We start from the raw sequence: 23698 nt of genomic DNA, 5'->3' as shown, positions 1-23698 counted from the left end.
TGTCTACTGGTCATCATTTGTCATCGTTTGCACAAGTGTTGATAGTGCATTGCATAAACAGTATACCCACCATTGCATGGTGGGTATACTGTTAAAGTTGCAGACAAGTGTGCCCTCTTGGATGGCAGCTGATAATTACAGCTGTAAAGTTGCGACTGATTAATCTCGAGTGATTAGTAAACATATTTGCAGTATGCTGAATTGTTGTGCATACAGCAGCCGTGACCTTTAGGTGCGCCGTTAACTGAAAAAAGTTTATTTTTTTGCTAGTGTCTGATGAATCGCGAAGGGCCAGTATGGCTTCCGCAGAAGCCACGGAAGAGAGATGCCGCAAGATCGATTTTTTTTTTTTGGGGGGGGGGGGGGGGGGCACGCCTGGCGAGCAAGAGCAGCGCCTCCTCTCTGCATGGTAAGAGTGATCGAAGAGGCGGGGAAGGGGGGTGGGGAGTTCGCCGACGCAATGCGACGTCACAATATTGCCTCGGGTACTCGGGTCGATAAAGAAAATTTCAAATCTGCCAGTCATTGACATCGCATGCTGTGCTGATATCGCTTCTGCACGGGTACAATTTATCTGAACAGTGTTTCTCACGGCCGTATCTCGCATCTCGTACAGCGGTGATCCCGTTATATTTGCGCGCACCGCAAAGTAGTGCGCTCGTAATCATGCAGTGGGAAGCAACATGTGATGCAAATGCAAGAAGCTTGCATAGTTAGTTCATTATTAGCTCCTGATCTATATCCAACTTCCTTCAGAAATTTAATTTCAGGTTGAATTGACACACAGGTTGTATGTATTCGATTCCCAGTGGCTGTCTCTCTGAGCAGGTTTTGACGTCACACCGTCGGAGGCGCTGCAGTTTTGCGGCCAGTGCGGCGCTCCTCAGAGTCGCGGTGTGTGTCTTGCCTTGTCTTCTCTGTACACTAAGTTCCAATTTAAGTCATGGTTGTCTTATTTTTTGACAGCTTAGTTGCAGCTACTTCTTTTTGAAGATGTCACAGTCACAGGGAGGTGAGTGTTGTCTTTTCAGAAATAGGAGGCGTTTGAATTTACGATCAGACATCCGCAAGCTTCGCGCGGTGCCCATTCCACCTACTTTGCGGGCCATGGCTTTCGAAATACGCGAATAGCCGATTTTCTTGTGGTCTGTCGTTTCGATTAGCGGTGGTAATACTTGCTACTACGGAAGGGATGTCGCTCACGGTCGGGAGCGTGGTGACGTTGACGTCAATATGGTCATGTCATAATTATCTGTTAAATGGAAGGAAATGGGCCGGAAGATCGCAGAGCTGCGAGACGCGAGCTGCGCGGAGCAGCGCCGTATTGATTTTTCGGTCGATGGGGGTTGGGCCCGCGCACTAGGTCTTCGAAGGTCGTTTGCCGCAGAGTTTGTCACTGGAGTTCGAAAAAAGCACAGTGCTTAAGCGACGCTGATGCATCTGAACATCATTCGCGGCTGGCACACTGCGCACGGAAGCATCGCACGTCAGGTGATGTGGAAGGGAACACACGCTCTGATAAGTTCGGACTTTAATGCGCGCATACTCCCGAACGCCCACGAAAGGCACGAAAACTGCGGATGTATACATGTCGTGGGCGCGAGTTCTTGTTATTTTTTGGGCAACTCTTGTTATCAACCGTGTTTCGGTTTCGCTGTGACAGTAGCGGCGATTGTGTACTGCAGCAAAGCGGATCGATGGGCGCGGCCCCTTGCCGGTACAGCTCATTTGCGTAGCAAAGTATTTTAAACAGTGGTCGAAAACAGGCAGCGTAGTGTACCATAAAGCCGCCTACGCCTTTTCCGCTTACGAATAGTTGCAGCACGTTTCTTGAACGCCACACGGGCAGGACGCGCGGTAGTATGCGTAGGTTGTGCGTATGATAGATCTTGACCCGCTCAGTTCCTGACGAGGTAGCTGCATCCTTTCGTCTTGTTGACGTGCGCATGGTTTTCTTCCTGATACGACTTCTCTTTATGCTTAACCGTTTCGTAAGTTCGCGGTTTAAGGTGATCTTACGCGCACGCCGCATTTGCCAGAGACATTAATTCACTTTGTCGATTCGGGGATAGGAGCTTCATAGCTCGGTGCGTATCTCGATTGATCATATGTCATCAACGGTCTATTTACCCGCCTCAGGTTAATTGCGTTCATTTGATGAGCTGCACGATACTGCATATCGTTGTTCTAGCTGCTAACTGCATGTCACCATGCGCGTCTCTGACAGCATGTGATATTTGCACATTTCGATTCGACATCTATTTTGATATTGTCACGTCGGCCTACACCGCTTGAGACACTAGTACAGCGCTCACGCGAGGCTGATAACCATCAAGCACATTGACTCGCTCACACATATTTAAATATGCCTGGTGCTAGAATACCAGATGAACTTACGAACTTGTTCTTAAAAAAAAAGAAATTGTATGAGCACATGTGAAAGCGACGCAGTTAAGTAGACATTAAATGCCCCAACACTCGTTGCACAGAGTTTATAAAGACTGCACTTCACAGACGATTAAATGCAGCAGCTGCCTGAAATCGCAGCCAAATCCTGGAAAACTGTGTAATATACATGTTACAACAGCTGTTTGGTGCAGTGCAAGGAAAAATAAAATATAAAAGGAAACATCCAATGCATTAAAGATCCGGGTGTGATGTTACGGACCAGTCTGAAGCTGCATTTTATTATGCACAGATGCTTCATTCGCAGTGACTGGGTCCCTTTGAGCTGTGTGAAGGCATGCGCAGGCAGCAGTATGACCAAGTGGTGGTATACCATTCTAAGGATATTTTCTTTTGTACAGATTATGACCTCTTTATTTCTACAAATTATGTGCACATGATTTGGTGGCTAACGTTTATTGCTTCTTTCCCTCTTATTATTATTATTATTTAATTTGTACTCACAGTCGTCACGTATGCAGGATATCTTAATTTTCCTCACATGCCACACATCTTTTAATTTTCGGTTTTAGTGCATAGTAGCAGTTAATGCATAGTTTGACAAAACAAGGGATGTGTAATGAAAACACAAAAGCATTAATAACAGCACATTCATTGCCCTGATTGCAAGAGTGCCTAACCTCACAATAATAAAAGAAAAAAAGTTTAAACAAGTTTTGGAACTCCAGTACAAATTTAGCATGTAGCAATGTCGCCTTAAAAAAGGAAAGTGCCAACAAAATAAAGAAAGGGTTAAGAAAAAGCAAACAAAAATTGTTAAGTGTTTATATTTGCATGCAGTATCGGTGTTCTGATCTGAAAACTTGCTCTGAGCACTTAAATTAGATTTTTTCTTTAAAACTCACATCAATGACCATACATTTTCTAACAATCGGGAAGAAACCTCAGTTTAGAAATGCTATTGCTGTCATTTATTGTCTGCTCAAGAACCTTGAAAACATCTTCAATATAAAATAATAATAAAATAGAAGTGAAAAAGAGGTATATACATCCTGATATTAAGCCAGTCTCATTAACAAAAACTGTTCATTAAGCAAATGAGCCTTTCTGTAAGAATTAGTCCCCTGAGTAGTTGAGGATATTTTTTCCCATTCACAGAGGCAGCTAATTGAACCTTCTGATTTTGCTGAGCTACTCTGCAAAAAATCAATTTAGTTTGTCCACTTCCATAATAGATAGGTGAGAAAGCAAGGACATTGTGGAAAATTTTTTTTTTTACTTATATAAGTCACAATTCATTGCTACAAAAGCATGTCGAAGGCATTTGCTGACCTCCTGTGGCCATGTTCCACAGGAATTCGAGTTTTATGTTTATTTTGCAACACAAATGCCTTACTTACTACATAACGTTACATACTAACTTACCGTAGCATTGCAATCAGATGAATGCCTTGAGTGTGTGGTAAAATTCATTATGTCAAGCTTGGTTGTCTGTACATGCAATAATAAATTTGTAAATAGAGCGAGCAATGCACAACATTGACATCAGCTCTCACTTTTATAACTGTTTACAGCCACTCAGTCTTTTTGTGAATCTGATGTTAAAAGCATTCTGCAAGCTGTTAATTCTACAGTGACAACCTGTGTATCATTTCATAGGTCTCTCTCTGGTGACCTTAATGATTTCCTCAGTATTGAAAAAAATGAGAATAAGGAAAGAGTAACAGCAGCACTGTGATTTTAGTGGCGTGTTGCTGCTTAGGCAAAAAGGGCCAAGCCTTTTCTCTGTCTCTCAAGCTCCTTTCCAAGTGATCTGTTGCTAAAAAAATCTGCTTATTGCTATAAGTCATGTATATATGTATATTGGTTCCAAAGTGATCTGCAGCTAAAAAATTATGCTTATTGCTATAAGCCATGTGACTATATTTGTTATTTGTATGCTATGGCGGGGTGGGGGTGCATAGCAGTGTAACTACTGCAGGTGGCACAAAATTCTCAGCTTTTTGCTGGCACCACTAGGCTTCATATCTGTAGCAGGTAAGCTGCTAGGCACTGCAGTCAATGATGACACTGCTACATCTGTGTGTTTTCACAGCATGGAGGCCATAGACCTAGCTGGAATCTCCACAGTTTGTTTTGGGCAGAAGGTAGCTTTGTGTGCCTGAAACAGTGTCAAGGAACATAAGTTTTCGAATTAAGTATAAAAAGTTTTAAAAAGTTATCAGCAATACAGGTGGGATAGAAACACAAATGAGAGGGCTTGGTTTAAACAGAAATGGAAGGCCTGCTGAGTGCACCATAGCTGTATAGCACATTGCTGACACCTAATTATATTGGTCAGCACTAATGGGATAGGAGGGGAAAAGCACAAAAGAGGCTGATTGAAAGGAAAGGAAGGGAAAGAGAGGATTTGGATGGCTCCAAGTGGCTGAAGCCCATAACACTTAAAACGAAGACATTTAAATTTTGTATGTTTTTATTTAGTTCAGACTATTTCTACAGTGTGTGCCCTATGGAATGCTGAATTTTATTTTATTGTGTAATAATTGCAAGTACCCATGTATTTTAGCATGCATGAACATATTTAAGTACAGCCCTCTTCTATCTGAACGGGCTGACTTCAGCATTTTGTCACAGGAAAATAAAATCCAAAAATTGTGGCCACAGCTTCTCAGTGCCACCAATAAAGGTTCGTTGCTGTTCCCCACACTTGTTTATTTGATTGTACTGTACACTCTATCCAAGACGTGAGAACTTGATGAGGCATGGTTGGATCACATCACTCAGTTCTGTACCACATATACTATATGTGCAGCTTCTGGCCAGTGTCAATGCCTTTCTCTTTGATTTAGGTTGTCGGTAACTTAGGTACTTACAATTTTCAGAGCATAATGAATGATGTGTCAAAGTGATCCATCCCTAATCTTTAATAACGATGTCACCTTCTCAACTGTGGTACAATGATATTTTCACATCACATATTTCAGGCCAGCAATGTTGTTTTATTTGCTGCCACGGGTTCTGGACCTAAGGAAACAAAGTTCTTCAGACCATGGTGGCATTTTTAGATTTTTCAGTCTACTTCTAGGCTTGCATATAACTTCCTAACTTAGAACTGCAATGAATCGTCATCCAACGAAGGTTCTCTAACACTAGTATGTATTCACTAAATTAAACTCTTGCAACACTTCGGGGCTTCTGTTTTGTGCATTTATACACACAAGAGCACCGCCAAGTTCTCAAATTATTTTGTAGGTGCCTATGCTCACTGTAAGTCTGCCAACACCATTACTCAATAGCTTGAAGTCACCACTTGAAGCATATACAGCACACAACTGCATCTGTCGTACAAGCATATTTAATTTAATTCAGTTCTTTTGGTCTCCCATTAAATGACCCATCAGAATCAGAATTTATTGTTAGCAGTTTGATCACATTACAAGCATTTAGTACACAGAAGGAGGTCCGATGGTCGAAGCCTGTATTGGGACCTCCTGTACAAGAACAGTTATGATAGTTAACATCTCAAAGCAAAAGTAGCATAAAATAAGGTAGTATAAAGCAACAAGAAAAGAATGTTAATAGAACAAAATACAGAATTGATTACAAATAATACCAAGGTTTAGTATATCTCATGGTAGCAAGCAAAATTGTATGGGAAAGAAATACCAACAGTTCATTTACAAGAAAAAAAAACGAACAAAAAAGTTAGTACAGTAAACCTTCTCGTTAGTCTGTCAATAATAAATGCATTTTTAATTCCCTTTTAAATTGCTGTAAAGATTTTGCATTTTTCATTACGAAAGGAAGAGTGTTCTGTACTGATATGGAAGGGAATTCCACTGTCTGTTTACCATAGTTGGTGCGGATTCTTGGTAAAAGAAAATTTTTATTTTATGCGAATCTGGTGGTACAAGAATCATCAGGTTAATCATCACGCATTAACTTTGGCACACAGGGCCTATATTAATCACAGTTACTATATTAATCAAAATGCACAAGAAACTCTGTATAACTAAAGAGACATTCAACAGAGAACTAATGCATACAGTGCATGCAGGGTATCGGTTGTTGCTATTTTATGAAAATGTATTTGAAAGATTGCCCTTGAGGTCACAGCAGCCTGGGGACCTGCTGTTCAAGCTCAGTGATTATGGGTCTGCTGCAGAGCACAAGGTAACAGGTTAGATTCCCAGCTGTGATAGCCTCACAACAGCTGGCACATCGCGGAAAAAACATCCACCACATGAGATTTTTTAAATGCATATTCTGGGATGCGCATTAAAACTCACGGCACCAAACTTGCGGCTGCATGAAATAGTGGGAACTCTGACTGGCTGCAGATTACCTGAAATACCAGCATGGTGCTGATTTTGGCCTGTGGGCCGGTATTTAAAGATTCCTGCTTTTGAAGATGCCATGTATACACAATTTAACATATTGCCATATTCCCAATATTGTTTTTCATCATACACATGCCACACTGTTCTGAGCACAATTTGTGTTGCTGACACAAATTGAAGTACTTGAAGTGATTGTTCCTTCTTTTCTTTTTCGAACACTTAATGACTATCACATACACAAGTTAGTGTATTATGGACTACTAACCTTGCACTATGTTCTAGTATGTCCACTTGAATACATTTTTCTAAAGCATAATACTGCAATACAGAAGTTAGTGGATTATTAAATCGCAGCACATCCTGCTGAAGTGAAGCTATCAAAGAGGAAAATTTTATTCAAGTTACTCTCAATTTTGTTTAGGCAAAGCACATAGTAATTGTGGTCAATGTGTGAAGTACTGTTATTATAAGTGAAGCATAATAAAGCAGCAGCTTAAGGGCATTCAATCCTGAATTTCTAAAAAACTATTTTGATGTCTGCATATCTGAATGGCTGGTGAATAACCTCAAAGAAGTTGGCCTACCAATGCCACTGTAGCAGTCTACATTTTTCTGATGCACTGAATTTGTGTACCTTAGAAACACTTTACTTCATGAAAACTGGGGGCTGGAGCCCGACCAGCTTTCCGAACCCCACATATATATATATATATATATATATATATATATATATATATATATATATATATATAAAAGATATTTCTTGCACTTGAACAAACTTCGTGTGACCTTGAAAAATTGTTCACTGATGTTATATGAGAATTTACAAGGCCTCATAGTAGGAGACAGTTCAATTTCACAGCCCGAGTCCTCTCCCACCACCAAGAATCTGGCGTCTTTCAGTGGTGTAATCTTTTTTCGTATAATTTTTGTATACTTCACTATCACTAATACTGCTTTGCCTTCCCGACGAAACTGCAGCCTCTCTTTCTATTTCTATCTTTTTTTTTCTGTGAGTCCAAGTACAAGTGCTCCTGCGCATGACTGCTGTTGATTTTGATTTTGAGTGAATCCGGCTTGGCCTCATTTAATGAGTTACTTGGTTACTGAGTAGACGGTGCCTCAACTATCATGCACCAAGACTTAAAAAAGAGCAATTGCATTTCTCAAAGAAAACCTAGTGCATATTGTTTTCAGTACAGTGGAGTAGCCACCAGTAATTCTTCAGTTCCTGAAATTTAATTTGACAATTGCAATTAATTATCTAATTCGAGAAGTACTGTCCTAATTATCAAAGTGTCAATTAGGTATTTGTAGGCACCCCCAGGCACCCCCCCAATGACATCTAACTGCTGTGTTTAGTGATGTACTAACTGCATGCTATTTTTTCCGAGTGACAAACAAACCTCATGAAATATGAAAAATACCATGTGACTGTGTTCCCACCCGCATCATAAAGCAGTGCCCTTAAATAAGCTGATTTAAAGCAACTGCATTGCGTGTCGCAAACCTGAAGAGACAGCGCATCACCTTGATAATGGTACAGATGGAGCACCAACAGCAGGTTTCACAGCTTTGCAGCTATTCCTTCCTCTTCGCGTCACACTTATTGTCCGTCTCTCAAGGCAGACTGATCACATTGAAAACAAAATCCCCTTGGATAACGCGGCCGAAGCACCGCTCTGACCATGTACAAAACACGAAAATCAACATAATAAGCATAGCATGTTTCAAAATGCTTTGCTCGCACCGCATCGAAATAGTGCGCGCGCAGCTATATTTCACGCCAGAAACTTCCTTCGGACCAAAGCCAAATTAAAGTGATGGTTTTAGTTTTCATGAAAGTGTATATGGGCTGTAAAAACAGGTTCATGGCATAAAATAAAAGCAAAATAAACCGAGAGGGAAGCGACCCACATGTTGAGAAAAGGCAAAGCTGATGCGTTCAAGAAAGTAAATAAACACTTCTATATGAGCCGAATTGGCAATAGGGATACCTGCACAAAAAACAAACACATCAGATTTCAGTGCTCCCTTATTATCTATTAATTCGTAAGCACTGCTGAACACCAGCTGCTGCCTAGAGGACGTGCTTGAATAGGTCTCCTTCTGCAGCTATGCAGTAATGAATCTACTTATAACATCTTCAGTGGCCTACTTGATGACCGACGCTCCAATTCTACGGCAAATGTTCATTATCTTTGTTTTGAGCTAACCTGACGCCCATCTCGATCATGTAAGCATGATCTTTCACATAACTCCAAAGAAACAAATCGAGTGGAGAGAGGTCAGGTGACCTAGCCAGCCAATTTATCGGCCCGTGCCTTGCATAAAAAGTCGCATCCAGCCAGTTTCGTGGTCGGCTGCTCCTGTGTAGAGGTGCCCTATCTTGCGGATGCCACAGAAGCGGAAGATGTGACAGTGGTACTTTGCTGTGAAACTCATCCACCACTCCTTCAAAAATTTCGTCCACATAACGCCGTCCAGTCAGTATATAATCGAAGAAGATAGGACTTATTATAGCACCGGCGTAAATTCTGCACCCCATATTGAACGACCACTGGTACTGGTGCCGATTGCGATTTACCCAGTGTGCATTATAGTCACTCCAATAGCGTGCATTATGCAAAGTTATCTGGGCATTTCTGTGAAAATTGACTTCATCTGTGCACATGATGTTGCTCAAAAAGCCCAGTGACTCATTGGCTTTTGTGAAGACCCAATCAGAAAAATCTAGACAATTCTACAGGTCCCTATCTTCCAAGCATTGGTGCTGGTTAAGGTGGTATGGGTGAAAGGTCGTAGTTTAGAATCCTTCAAACTGATGACTTGGAATTGGTACCTGGGCGGCCACGTCCCACATGCTAGCATGAGGGTTTGAGGCCATAAATGATAGAACATTCATGCGTAGGCTAGGATTAAATGATGGAGTCCTACTCTGCTGTTTCTTGACGCTGCCGGTTTGTCTCACGTTTTCATCATCTCTGATGTTAGGCGACACATTTGGTCTACCACCACACTTCCATGACTGATATATATTTACGGCCTTCCTTGTGTTGTCATTTGCAGCTCCCAAGGCAAGGATCATTTTTACCGTCTGCTCATTAGAGAAAAGACATGGCGACTGGGACGAAACAAAATGCACCTTTAGACATTTGCACGGACGTTGTCAATTCATTGGAGAGCTTTAGTTTAGGCTGAGACACATATCATTCACGTGCATTTCACACGCCATTGATGAAAGACTCCGCTGAAAGGTTCACTAGTCTACAGGTTTTTTTCAGGGTCAAGAAAGCATGCAAAGCATTTTGAAGCAAGGTGAACATACAGCGTCATATTCATTCACTAGCGATAAGCTATACATACCTTTAGAAATAATTGTTAATTGGCTATCTCCTTCTCTTAAAAAATATAATGAACTTTGTCCTGTGTATATATTTAAATATGTTGTGTATGTGCATGGTGCTTGCAGTGGAAATTTAAAACAATGTTGAAGTGAGAAAATATGGATGAGGCAACTGCCACTGGTACTTCTAATGTGCCTGTTCTCCTATTGTCAGGATTTGCAGAAATAAAGCAAAGTATGAATTAAAATCCGTGCAAGTCCGCACCAACAATGATGCAGTAATCTCTAACCACAATAAAAGTTTAAGGGAAAAGGTCAAGGCAAGTCTAAAGAAACCTCAAATGATGTGGGTGAGAAAACTCTGGGAATGACTCATTGGGTGAAAGGTGGGGTAGGCTTTGGCATCGCCGGGGAGGGGCTCAGCCCCCCGCCCTTCCGGAAAACTCTGAAGGGGGCTCAGGCCCCGGAGCCCCCCCATAGTCGGCGCCTTTTCACTGATGACATAAATTGAGAATTCATTCTTTCATTTGTTATGTTTGCCTACAAGGCCACCACCCAGTCAACTACACGGCCTTCCCCTTATTTTTTTGGTGCTGAGCCGTGCTCTCTCAAGGGCTGCAGAAGGCAGTGCTAACCTTTCCCTTCTTCATGAAGAACCACTTCTCTCCTTATTTCTTGCTCTACGGCCGCCACCCGTCTCATACCATACACACTATACTGCCCTACCACCCTGATGCCTCAAAGTGTACACCAGTGTACACAGCTGCATGTCATGCTGAAGAATGCTGACAGTTAGCACATTGTTTTACCACTGCCAAGCAGCAGTGCTACAGAAGTCCATGGCACCCCCACTGTGCCACCTGTTTACTCTCCTGGAGATTTAGCGTAGCTCTGGTTTTAATCACCCTGCTGGCCTCTCTCAAAACTTGTTCCTTCCATTGATTGCGGACCATATTTCATTGTTCAACATACATTGCCAGTGAACGACATCACTGAACAGCTGACGACCCCTTGTAATCTTCATCGCCGTGGACAAAACATTGTTTATGTTGACAGCGTCAAGCTTTACAATGAGCCGCTTGTTCCAACAGATTGGGTCACCAGGATGGCTGCTTTTTATACCGGGGGTGATTGTGATGAAGAATTGAATTGAACTCTGGAGTTTTACATGCCAAAACAACAATTTTATTATGAGGCACGCCGTAGTTGGGGACTCTGGATTAATTTTGACCACCAGGGGATCTTTTAACGGGCCCCCAATGCAATTGTGATGAAGAAGAGTGAGTACCAAGGAGTACCAACACCAGCAGTACCAATATCACACTGAAGAGGCTGACACCGAAGTTATGAGACAGCACACTGCCCTCAGCTATTGCTCTACTTTATTTTTCAGTTTGCAGTTTACATGTATATTGAACAATCTAAGACACTTGTATCCTAACGCAGGTTCCTTCTGTTTGATTTTTTTACAAGGCTCGTCTTTGAATGCGTTCATCCCCAGAGTTCTCACACAGTGAGGTGAATTTCACATTCTGAAGCTGCAGTGTTGACGCAAAGATGTTCCTCGGTGTACTATGACTCAGCACATATATTGCACTAGTCTGAAAGAAGAGCAAAGCTGATAACAGCTGTTCTGTTGCTTAGCAAAAAGCCGAAACAACTTTGCAACACTCTGCTTCACTTCAGGGTGCATTTTTTATGCCAAGGTCCCTGCATCAAAATGGAAAGTTAGCCACAGCGAGAGACAAATTTTGGCATGAGTAGTTTGGACACTGAGCCTTGTAGAAAAATCCGAACACCAAATGCAATTGCTTCTCCTATGGAATAATATTTTTTTTCATAATTTTGGGCTGCCAAGTTGGTGGTGCGACCCTTACACGAGTGTATACAGTATGTCATTGCACTCATGAAAAATTTTTCTGAGCAGTCAGTTTTTTAGATTGAACAGGTTTACAGCAATGTCTTGGGCAGTGAATAGTGAGCCACTGTGAGTATGGCAATGAATATAGCTAAGTATCAAATCACACAGAGTACAGAAGTGTAATACCCACATATTTTGCAGGTTAGCGTGCTCTCTACATTTGCTGTAGGGGTAGTGTCATCGAACTGTGGGATTCAATGTGTGTTCTCACTGGTACACTATTATTTCCTTTAATTCTCCTGTAGTGCGAAGGAATGACTAAGCCATGGCATCGGTGGGCACAGCACTTCCGGAGGAGACGCGGTGGGCCATCTTTCGAGCAACGGTGTTTATCAGCAATATAATTACCATGGAGCAGCCCACACGCACTGTCTACATCAACAGATAACTACAAATGAACTCTTCTCTTTTTGCCCCTCCTTAGTTGTCATTTAGTTTCCACTTTCCTTTGTTTCTATTTTTAATTCTTGCCCACTGGTGGCTTAGTTTACTCTGCAAACCCTCAGTTCCTTCTCAAACCTGCCTCTGGAGGCCTTGCTTCTCACACTGTTTGTGTACATATCTCATTCTGCCAAATTGCTTATATAGGATTCAGTGCTTTAAAGGCATTTCCTTTTCCCCTTTGTTTAAGCTTGAACACATTTAAGTACTTCTGTGCCCAAGACGAGTTTATTGCTAGAGGACATCGGCATCAAATGTGTGATAGTTGAAGCAACTTGTCCAAGCGAACCTCTTTGACACCAACGCTTTCGCATGGGTCAGCTTTGTCAACAAAAGGAAAAGGCCTACTGAACACAACAGAAGTTAATTGAGAAAAACCAGTGTGAGCAAAGTAAACATTTTACCCCTTGTCCTTGGGGATCTAGTGTTGTGAAGTGTAGGCTGGGACACAAGTCTGCAAAAAAAAAGAAGGAAAAGGGGCACACAAAAAGAGCAAGAGGCGTCGCCGATGGCCGACGCCGTGCGTAAGTACTTCTGCCCACGCCTACTAGACTACATCGTCGTGTCCGGGGTCCGCCAGCCCAACCGGAATCTGCCCGTCCAGCCACCGGAGCTGCTGCGACGGTACCCCACCGAAGACCATGCAGACTTCCCGCTTCCAACAGATGTGGTGTTCTTCTGTCAGCCCGAGGGGTGCCTCCTGGTTGGGCCCAGGCGCACAAGCCTCCGAGAGTCAACGCCCTTTGTCTTCGCACTCACTGAGAAAGACACAAGTCGAGTGCGGTATGGAATCTGTGTCAACTTCTTCCGACCCTTCGACCGGGCAGCACTGCACACTCAGAGGTCATCATCTGTCGAGAGTGGTGATGGAGGCAGTGTGCCCGAGTACCAAGGTGGACGACCCATCCCAGCGCCCCGGGCTCGGCGACGCAAGCGCCTGTCAAGCCACTCGCTCGTGTCGCTGTGCATCATTAGCCACCACCCGTTCTTCTCGACGTTCCGCGAGTGCCTTTTTGCGCTACGCAAGCTGGTCGACTCATCGCATGAGCGCCTGCTGCTTGGCTCAAGGATGGCCAACCGGATACCCAGCAGGTATGATCGGCTGGTGGGGTTTAATGAGCCAGATTTGCAAGCCAATTCCTTTTGGGCTAGTTGTGTTTGAGCTACTATGTCAGCCTTGAAATGGAGCCCATTACAAAAATGTGGATGTTACTTTCTCTGGCACATTATTGTGGTTATTTTCATTAAATGTAACACTGAAGGCAGCACAAACACTGTACAATAGAAGGACAAACTATTGATGTGTGTGCATTTGTGATAGCATGTTCCTATGGTCTATTTTTTTCTGAGTTTATAATGTTATGCTTCCACTCTCACGCTGGACACACTCACTATGTCATGTTACAACTTACATTGCAATAGTTAATTGTTAGCATCTTCTAGCATCATAGGCCTGTCACTTTACATATTCAACATGATGACTGTGTTAGCTTCTCTCTTTGTGATTATAATTGCATGTTTATCTAGGAGCTGTTTAAGCACTGGCTGCATCTGAGTTTGCATTCAAACCAACTTTTATTTCTCTTACGGTCACTGCTGAGTTGTTCCTTCCGAGCACAGCTCGCCAAGAGCTTGCACCTTAAGTGTTTCTTTTTCAACCAGGATAGGTATTCTGGTAAGAGTCCACCTAGTGGACATGTCCATTTCGTCTGCTGCTGAAGTGCTGATTGGCTGTGGTTCCTGGCTCCTGTTCCAGTGCCCCCAGCCCTGCCAGTTAACAGCAGATGAAATGGACATGTCCACTAGGTGGACTCTTACGAAACACCTCCCCTGGCTGCCTTAGCTGGCTTGGCCACCATGTGACATTATCATTTCTTTATATATTTGTTCATAGTATGGTTTATGATAGTAGTTTATACATCTACTATCATGGTCATTTGAAACATGCGCAAGTCAGGGCTAACTAGAATGCAACCTTTTATATGCACTTTCACCAATTTGTATAATGCTAGCATGATTTCACTGTACACTTCGGTATGCACCATGTTTGGTGAGCGGATAAGTACTGGTTTAAGGTTAGACTTTTGAATCATTACTTGTTCCCATTTCATTTGTCCACAATGGTACATCATTATGCAGCCTCGTCTTCCCCAAGTGTCACACATACAGCATTAAGAACCATGATGATGCATCACAAAATAGCCCTGTCTATTACTTTGTTGAGTTTTGATGTTCCTAGTACTTAAGATAACTGCCATAATGTGGTGCTTCTGTGAAAGTGCATTATGAAGGTCTGTTTTCAGTTGATCACTTTCAGATATTTCAGTATCTTTGTGTGCCAATTGGCCGGGCTTGTGGTGATGATGAACAGTGCTTATAAGTGGCCGCTTTTCAAGTAAGGATTTTCATGTTGCACAGTTGTCATGTGCATTGAAAAAGTGGGCCCCCAGGAAAGCATCCTGTTGCTGAATGCCTGTTATTAAACTGAGTCATTAAACTGGATATTACGTCACTAGGAAGAGGAATGATTGCTTGGTGTGTTGATGAATGATACAACTATGGCACCACTTGAATTTTGCAAATTTATGTGTCAATATATTGTGCAGTCATTCTGAGTAGCTACTCTGTATGTGACCTCTGCCATTTAGCAATGCAGTTGTCCTGCTGTCATGTTAATGATGCAGGGAAACTTTTTTTTACTTGTAGCCTAACAACATCAGCATAGTACATTGGAACAATTCAGCAGATTTTTCTTTTTGTTTCTCTTTTTTTGTAGAGACAGTGTGTGGAATGTCTTCTTAGGCCGTGTCTCTGAAGGGTACTCAAGTGCCGTCCTCCACGAAGTGAGAGAAATTGAGACATGGATGTTGAAGCTGCTGAGTGCACCTGTTCCTGTGCCTGGCAAGACACGTGTGGAGGTCTGCTTCTTTACAATCACATTTGCCATTTTGAGAGATTGACAACGGCTTGTTTCTGTTTTGATATTGCAAGTTGAGATAACGAAGTGAATAGAAATTCTTTTCATGCAACACCTCCCAAGAACCATGAATTTAACCAAGTGAAGGTTTTGTTTGGATCTGTCTTCCAACCCTGATATTATAAAAGTGGGTTAGCTTTAATTCTTCTTGACTCAATGAAATTATGCATGCTTTTTCTTATGTAGATTGCATATATGGCATCCTATTCACAATACATTTCACTTGCAGTTTCAGGCTTTTTTTGGCCACGGGGAAGCTCTTTGCTGGAAATAAAATGTACATATGAGCATTGAAAGCTTATCTCACCACAAGATGTTTGCCACTGTTGCTGTGTTTGCTTATGTTGCACTACTCTCGGCCTTTAGAATAATGGTAAACTGGTGCATATCTCCTAGTGGCGAGGGAGGTGCCTGCTGGAAAAGACTGTGTGCTAGTAGGCAGACATCACTGTGCTAAAAAGATTGCCTGGAGAATGGGCAACAGCACCGTAGCAGCAGTGTTTTTGCAGTGCAGTAATGCTGACCTGTAGTTTTCACGAATGTTCCAACTTGCAACTGGGCCAGTATTCCATTAGCTAGCCCCTTTTGTGCTGTTGCTAATTCTGACATGGCTCGGAACCCAGCATAATTAAATGTTCAGTCCTTGTGTGGTGGCTTTTATTAAATTGTATATAATGTCTCCTAATAATGGTGTGACTGCATTTCTGGCATGAAGAGCTGTGAGTGCACTTAGGGAGTCTGTGTATATAATACTATTTGCCAGGTTCTCCTTTACTATTATTTTTATGGCTACAGAAATGGCGTAACATTCAGCACTGAAAATGGATGTGCACTGCAGAAGTTTTACTGTTTCTTCCCAGTTCTCTTGGACAACTGCACTTCCAACATGGCCATTCGTTTTCGAACCATCAGTATAAAAGTCCGTGAAACTGCTGTATTTTTCTTCTAGTGCCAGGAATTCCTGAATAATGTGTTGTGGTGGGGTTTGTGCTTTACGGAACTGTGTTAAAGTGAGATCGCAAGCTGTCGGAAAGATTAACCATGGGGGTAGTGGATTTTGTCTGTGGGTAATGCCAGGAAATGTGTCCACTATGCCAAGATTCCGACGCATCTCTTCAAATCGCAGGAGCAGTGGTCTTGTAGTAGTTTGTGGTTTGTTGTTAAAAATTACTTGGGAAGGGCATTTTGTTACAAGGGGATAGCAAATGTGTTTTGGTAGAGATTGTACCTTAAAAATATATGCACAGGTTAGAGCGGCTCTTCTAGTTCCTTGCTTCATAGTGTTGAGCCCATTCATGCAATTCGACTCTATGTATGTTGTATGACCATGTTGTTGCCCTGTGTTTTGCCTTTGTGCAGGTTGCCATTTTACCTAGACGCGTGGAGCAGCCTCTGATCTTTGCGCTTCCCGACCACACTCGTTTCTCCTTGGTTGACTTTCCACTACACCTTCCGTTGGAGCTTCTTGGGGTGGACACATGCATAAAAGTGCTCACCTGCATTGTCCTAGAGCACAAGGTGCGCATTCTCTCCTTTTCATCCAAGTGTGCTCTGCATGCAGGTCTCCTGTGTCTTTGTGATATACGAAGTCTGTCCCAAAAGCTCATGCAGTGAGTTAGCAGAAAAGTGGGAGAGGGTGTAGTCGCACTGCTCTTTTGCTTTCTGCACTTGAAAAGGACCCACTTGACCTCTAGTACGAGCTGGACTGCTGTATGACTGGACAGAATTTTATGCATGCACTTTTTGTGCTATTCATTTTTAGTCTTTGTCAAAATGGAAATTAATGAACAGACAGAACAAAGGATCAAAATCAGATTTATTGTGAAATTGAGCAAGAATGATCCAGTGTTTTGGGGAAGGCCATGAAGACCTCGAGGACAATGCAAGAATTAGGATGCCCCTTCACCTCGCGTCAAAATGAAAACTTTGGTCATGTGCATTCTCGTGCGCTCAGTGACTGCCGATTAACTGTTCTAATAATGTCAGAAGCACATGGTTTCGAAATGTCATCCATACACTGGATTTGACTGAACATGCCAAAGAACAAAGCAAAAATCAAAGTCATGTTGATTGTGTTTTTTGACTGCCATGGAACTGTGAATCACAAATTTGTACCTGAAGGTCAAACTGTCGATGCAGCTTGCTACGTGGAGGTCCTGAAGCGTCTAAAAGATGTGTGCGCTGCATGTAACCAAATTTGTCGAAAGAGGGGCCCTGGATTGGGCACCACGATGATGCTTCTGTGCCCTCTGCATGGATACTGCATGAGTTTTTTGCATACAATTCCATCTCTATGCTGGGACACCCTCCCTACTACATGGTCGGATTTACCCCCTTGCCACTTCTTTCTTTCCCAAATGCAAACCGGTGCTCTGGGGGCAGCATTTTGGGGATATAAGGATGATTTAAAGGGAAACAAATGTGCTGAAGTGCTTAACAGGAGAGGACTTCCAAGGGTGCTTTCGGCAGTAGTAGAGGGGGAACCAGTATATTGTGTTCAATGGGGTGTATATTGAAGGCGACCACATTGATCTGTCTGAGAGTTTGTAAAATAAAATTTTAAATGTACTGCTTTTGGGACAGGCCTCGTACTGGCAATGGAACTGATTTCAGCTTGTAAACAAATTCGAAGGAGTGCACAATCAAGATTTTTTTTCAAGCGGAGCTTGTAGCTGGCCATATTTTGCTAACTATTATTTTTATTATTATTATCGTAACTAACCATATTTTGCTAACATTGTTTCTTTTGCACTCTTTCACACTGCATATCTTATACTGCTTGATTTGTATGATATCTGACATATGTTCCTGCGCTGTCTGTGGGAGCTCTCTCTCAAACACTTGCAGTGGAACTGTCACTGTTGCACCTGTTAGAGCCACCAGGATAGTTTTATTTGAGGCATTAGAGGAGCATTTACACATGTAATGTGAAGAGGGAATTTTTAGGGCTGGCAAAAAAATATATGATTACAATTTGAACTAAGCATTAAGTAACCATAGCTGTCAGCTTAAAACACTAAAGTAATACTTTAGCATGGCGCGGTAGGTGTTCTGCTCCAATGATATGCAGCGATGCAGGATTACTTGCACATGTGCTTATACACTCAACTACAAAAGTTTACAGACTACAGGAGTGGAAAATCTATTTCATTTCCAAGCAGTTTGTGACCATAGCCAACGAGACGGTACAAGCTGTGTTGTTCTTATAAATATACTAGCTTAAGCTGGAAATTTACTAAGGTTACAGTGAACACCTTAACCATTAAACCATTTATGTCCCATAGATGTCCGTGGAACATCATGTTTTAGACATTGCACTCATCCTATAGATATCTATATTTCTCCAAAAAACATTACAAATACATACTATGGATAATCCAAGTACCATCCAGATCACATTGCTAAACGTTGCAAAAATGTCACACCTGGACATAAGTGATCTCTAATAGATGTTCCTTTTAGGGATAAAGGAGGTTCATAGGACATCTAATGGATCGTTTCTGTTCACACTATAGTGAGCTGCATACCTGCAAGTGCCACAGCAGATGTACTATCGAATACACATGAAGTGCAAACAGCAGAGCGTATGACCGAAGCATAACTGAATACAAGTGTGCGTCATTGGCCAGCCATCATTGTACACATGCACATGCATGTGGTTTTGATGTGAGCTGCATACCTGAAAGTGCCACAGCAGATGTACTATTGAACACACGTGAAGTGCAAACAGCAGAGCGTATGACCGAAGCATAACTGAACACAAGTGTGCGTCATTGGCCAGCCATCATTGTACACATGCACGTGCGTGTGGTTTTGACGCAGAATGCAGGGCTGCTTGTCCTAGTGCAATTACGTCACCTGTATTTTGTTTGAAGCTTGTATTCTCGCCCTGCCATTGCAGGGCCATTGCTATCTGCGATTACTGTTAAGGTGGCTAGCACTGTTGTCGCTCCTCTAGTGCAATACATTTTTAGTGATATTCAAATTACCATTAGACACTGGCAGCTTTGATGGTGGTAACAAGAGCAAAGCCACCATAAAGTGTGCTTGCCACCATAAAAGTGTACTGCCAGGTGAGATTGGCAGTGCCGCAAAGAGATAAGAAAACAACTTTCGGACAAAACAAGGGTGACGTTTATCGTAGTAGGGTGAACAGCGCTGCACTCTGTGCAAGAACCATATGTCCACACACATGCACAATGACTGGCCGACGACACGCACTGTACCTTTAGTTGTGCTTTGGCCACATGCTCTGCTGTTCGCATTTCATTGGTCCTCAATGGTACATCTGCTGCAGCACATTAATGCTACAGTTACCACCATTGTTGGCAAGTAGCTGGTGACCTTGTTTGAAATGTTTTATTAACATGTAAACATGTAAATGTCAAAATATAAATTGCAACACTCATGAGGTATCTTTCTTTATTAGGCCAAAATCATTAAATGGCTCATGGGTACAAAAATCCGATGTCCGGCGTTATGGTGCTAAAATCGGGGCTCGAACCCTCGACCTTTTGTGTTATGGGCTTTACCCCCCTTTTCCGATATTTTTTTGTGCTAGAATGTCTTTTTTACGCTTGAAAAGGCATTTCGGCGCGAACATTGCGAGCTCGGGCTGGATTTCATGGCAACACCCATGCACCTGGAGTCGTATAACGCAGGAGCCCCATCCAAGCACAAAGTTTCAAGGGCGTTTTGATGGCGAGCGGGCTCGTCGCGGTATCTCGCAGAGGCCACGGAATTTACAGAGCGCAAGGATTTCAATTCTGAAACTTTATGGGTATGAAGTTCTCATGGACTTTTGATGCAAAAGGTGCATTGACATTTCCAAAGTCGTGGTTTAGATTTTCAGTTCCGGAACTTTGTGGGTTTAATGTTGTAAATATTTGATGCCAAAGGTGCATTAACTTTTCTTAAGTCAAACATTGGACCATACAACGAGACAAGCCAAATCAACACACTATCAGACAAGTTGACAAAGCACGCAGCGAGGTCCTATGAGACAAAGCGTTGTGGTGGTTCATTTGTGCCATCATGTCACCGAAAAGAATATCAACATTTTTTTCACTTGCACCAAAGCATCCATGCCAAGACACTAAAGCCAGCAAAGGTAACTACGTTCTTATTTATTTTTCTACTTTGACTTTTATTCGCGAGGACACATTGAGCCTCTACAATTTTCTGGTTCTTGCTACCTGCAGACTGCCAGAGGTAGTCAGAGCGTGTGCGTTTCTCTCGTGTTGCCCTCGACCACCGCGCGGCGCATTTTTGTGCGTGTTCGTTTTTCTCTGGCTGTGTGTATTTTCACCTGGCAGATTTTTTGACGCTTTCTGGCTAGCAGACAAGAAAAAAAAAAAAAAAACAATGGTCGGTCACCGCCATCACTGTGGAAACTCAACAGATAGCACCACGTGCGCTTGAGAGCAGCATCTCCGGAAAGTCTTGTCTAGCCGGTGTAGCATACCGAGCAGTATGCGTATGGTTCTCGGTGGACCAAACGTCTCACGTTTTCTTCTATATTCCTTCGGTAACCACATTAGGGGCCCAAAGTAGGCATTCAATTGTGGAGATACTTTCCTTTGCGTTTTTTTATTTCGGTGCCCCCGCCCCACAAAAGGAAGAAAAAGACATTGTTGTGGTACAGCGAATTGTTGCATGGTGAAAGTTCGATTTTGTTACTTCTTCTATTGTGGAAAGTAATGGGCCACGGGACACTTCAATTGACAGATACTCTTATTATATTATTTCAATAGCAATTATATGCTACCCCCGGTGCGGCCTAGACCCAGGCCATCAATTGCAGGATAATTAATAAAGTTGTCACACACACGCAGCAATTGTATGGACGCTCCAGGCGCATTCCTGCCATTGCCCTCATGTTCCGCACAAAGTCCAAGAGCGATGACATCGTGACTGCGCGGCATGCTGCATGTGTGAGTGAAAGCATAAGAAGAAGGTGGGGGGGTGGCATGGGTGAGCCAACAATGGTGGCTCACCCACTGACGAATTGTGTATGCCAGGAACTAAAGTGGGCAGGAAGCGCGCCACCTACCATCACATGCGATACATCAGGGGGAGAGGAAAGAAGGGGGGCGGGCCTTCGGATTCTGTGATCTGTGAATCTGTGATTGTGCAACATGTTTATTTGCCTTGTTTGACGCATTATGTACAGTAACTTTTTTCTTAGATATGTAGATTTATTGGAGAGTTATACATATATTTAAATATTTTGTTGTGAGGATTTGTGTATATATACAGTGAACTTCGTTTCCAGTGACACTTTTTTTGCCCTTTATCAAGCTGTATCTTCGCATTTGTATATTCCATTGTATCTTCACACTTCTAATTCACGAGGGTGAGTCAAATGAAAATGAGCCTACCCACCCCGCCCAATAATGGTTCGGTTCATTATCTGCGAGGCATGCTCGTAGCACACAGGCATTATTCATTTGCAAAAGTGGCACGCAGGTTTAAGGGTAAATGTTCTTTAATGCTCTTATACACTAGGTTGAACATGGTTGCGTGACATAATGGACGCTCCAAAAGTTGAACAGCGTGGTGTCGAGAGGTTTTTGACAGCTGAAGGTGTTTTCCAAAAAGAAATTAGTCGCCGTATGGCTGCCGTGTACGTTGAACATTGCATTTCATTGGCCACTGTGAAGCGTTAGAGCGAACTGTTCAAAGAAGGACGTGAAAATTGCAAAGACCATCCAAGACTGGGCCAAAGCCACAGTGCAGTCACCCCCAACACAATTGCAAAGGTTGATGAGCTGATTAGATAAGAACGGGGGACAAGCATCGGTGAACTGGCAGAGCATGTGAACCTTAGTCACGGTTCTGTTTACACCATAATTCACGAACATCTCTGTTATTGGCTCTTGTGTGTGCAATGGATGCCCAAGATTTTGAACCACCACCAGAAGACTGAAAGGTTCGGTGCTGCTTTCACTAATCTGATCCGGCATCTCAATGAGGGTGACGACTTTTTGTCTGCGCTTGTGACCAGGGATGAATCATGGTGCCACTTCTAAGAGCCTGAAACATGACGGCAAAGGTTACAATGGAAACATTCGAATTCACCACTCCCAAAGAAAGCAAAGGCCATCATTTCTGTCGGAAAGGTGTCGACTTTTTTTTTTCGATCATCAGGGGCCATTGCTGATCGAATTTGCTAAACCTGGGGAGGCTATCAACTTTTTCTGATATTGTGAAATGCTGGATCGGCTGTGTGTCACAATCGAGAACAAACGATGTGGAAAATTGACGAATGGGGTCACCTTGCTTTACGACAAAGCCTGCCCCATGTCGTTGATATGGCTAACACAAAACTGGCAAAGTTCAAGTGGGAAACGCTGCAACATCCGCCATACAGCCAAGACCATCGCCTTGCGACTTCCATTTCTTGGGGCAATTTGAAAAAACAGCTCAAGGGAACCAGATTTGTGTCGGACGATGACGTGAAAGAGTCAGTTACAGACTTTTTGAAGCAGCAACCCAAGAAGTTTTATGAGATGGGAATCGCGCGACTTGTTAGTCAGCGGGACAAATGCCTAAATGCGCATGGAGACTACTTTTAAATAAGGTACCCCGTTTGTCATTTATTCGCATCGACTCACTTTCATTTGACTCCCCCTCGTATATTTTGCAGAACTCCAGCTTTTTATATGTGCTCTCTGTTGCGACTATAATTTCGGTGCAATTACTCGCAGTACACGACCGGTAACAGCTGCTCCTGCGCAATACAGTTCAACAAAGGACAGTGTCATTGAGATTTTTCCCTGGCCATTGCACATGTACAAAAATGTAAACAAGGTTCTTGAACGACAAGGTTTCATTAAAATATTTGTCCTCAACTTGTTCGTCAGCAGCATGCACTGCTTTGCTGGTTTCGAACTGATATAGTTCTGAAGTTTGTGTGATATTTTCTTTACTTATTAAATAGACAAAAAACATAGAAGCATTGATATCAGTTATTTTGGGCAAAATTTTTGGGATATATGAGTGTATTCTTTTATAAACAAATACATATTTTACTTGTCTTGACAGTGCGAAGCATTCAAGAATTCGTCTTCAGCAGTTTTGGCAATGGCAACAGTTATTATTCATGTATTTGATCCCAAGACAAATTCTATAAGGAGGAGGCCGAGCTGCAATGTGAGCCCCCCCCCCCCCCCCCCCAGAACGAAAGTTATGGCTATTCCACCGACTACCATTGGTGTTAATTAAGGCAAAGTTAATTAATATAGTGTTTATGAAGTCATTTG

General features: G+C 42.6%; 1 protein-coding gene across 7 annotated transcripts in view; it reads left to right on the top strand.

Moving 5' to 3' along the window:
* The first annotated feature begins 854 nt into the window (after positions 1–854).
* Rab3-GEF (Rab3 GDP-GTP exchange factor) overlaps positions 855–23698 on the top strand; it is a 124127-nt gene continuing 101283 nt past the window's right edge. For 3 of the 7 annotated variants that reach the window (XM_055073939.1, XM_055073942.1, XM_055073938.1), the window contains exons 1-4: positions 858–1012; positions 12262–13549; positions 15234–15375; positions 16794–16952. In XM_055073939.1, the coding sequence (XP_054929914.1) occupies positions 12966–13549; positions 15234–15375; positions 16794–16952 (885 nt within the window). In that variant the 5' untranslated portion in view covers positions 858–1012; positions 12262–12965. Of the gene's footprint in view, positions 1013–12261; positions 13550–15233; positions 15376–16793; positions 16953–23698 lie in introns of all 7 variants that reach the window. The other 4 variants (XM_050183254.3, XM_055073941.2, XM_050183251.3 and 1 more) reach the window with 2 other exon arrangements.

The sequence above is a fragment of the Dermacentor andersoni genome, chromosome 4, assembly GCF_023375885.2.
Source record: "Dermacentor andersoni chromosome 4, qqDerAnde1_hic_scaffold, whole genome shotgun sequence".
Taxonomy (NCBI): domain Eukaryota; kingdom Metazoa; phylum Arthropoda; class Arachnida; order Ixodida; family Ixodidae; genus Dermacentor; species Dermacentor andersoni.
This window is presented reverse-complemented; position numbering and strand designations above follow the sequence as displayed.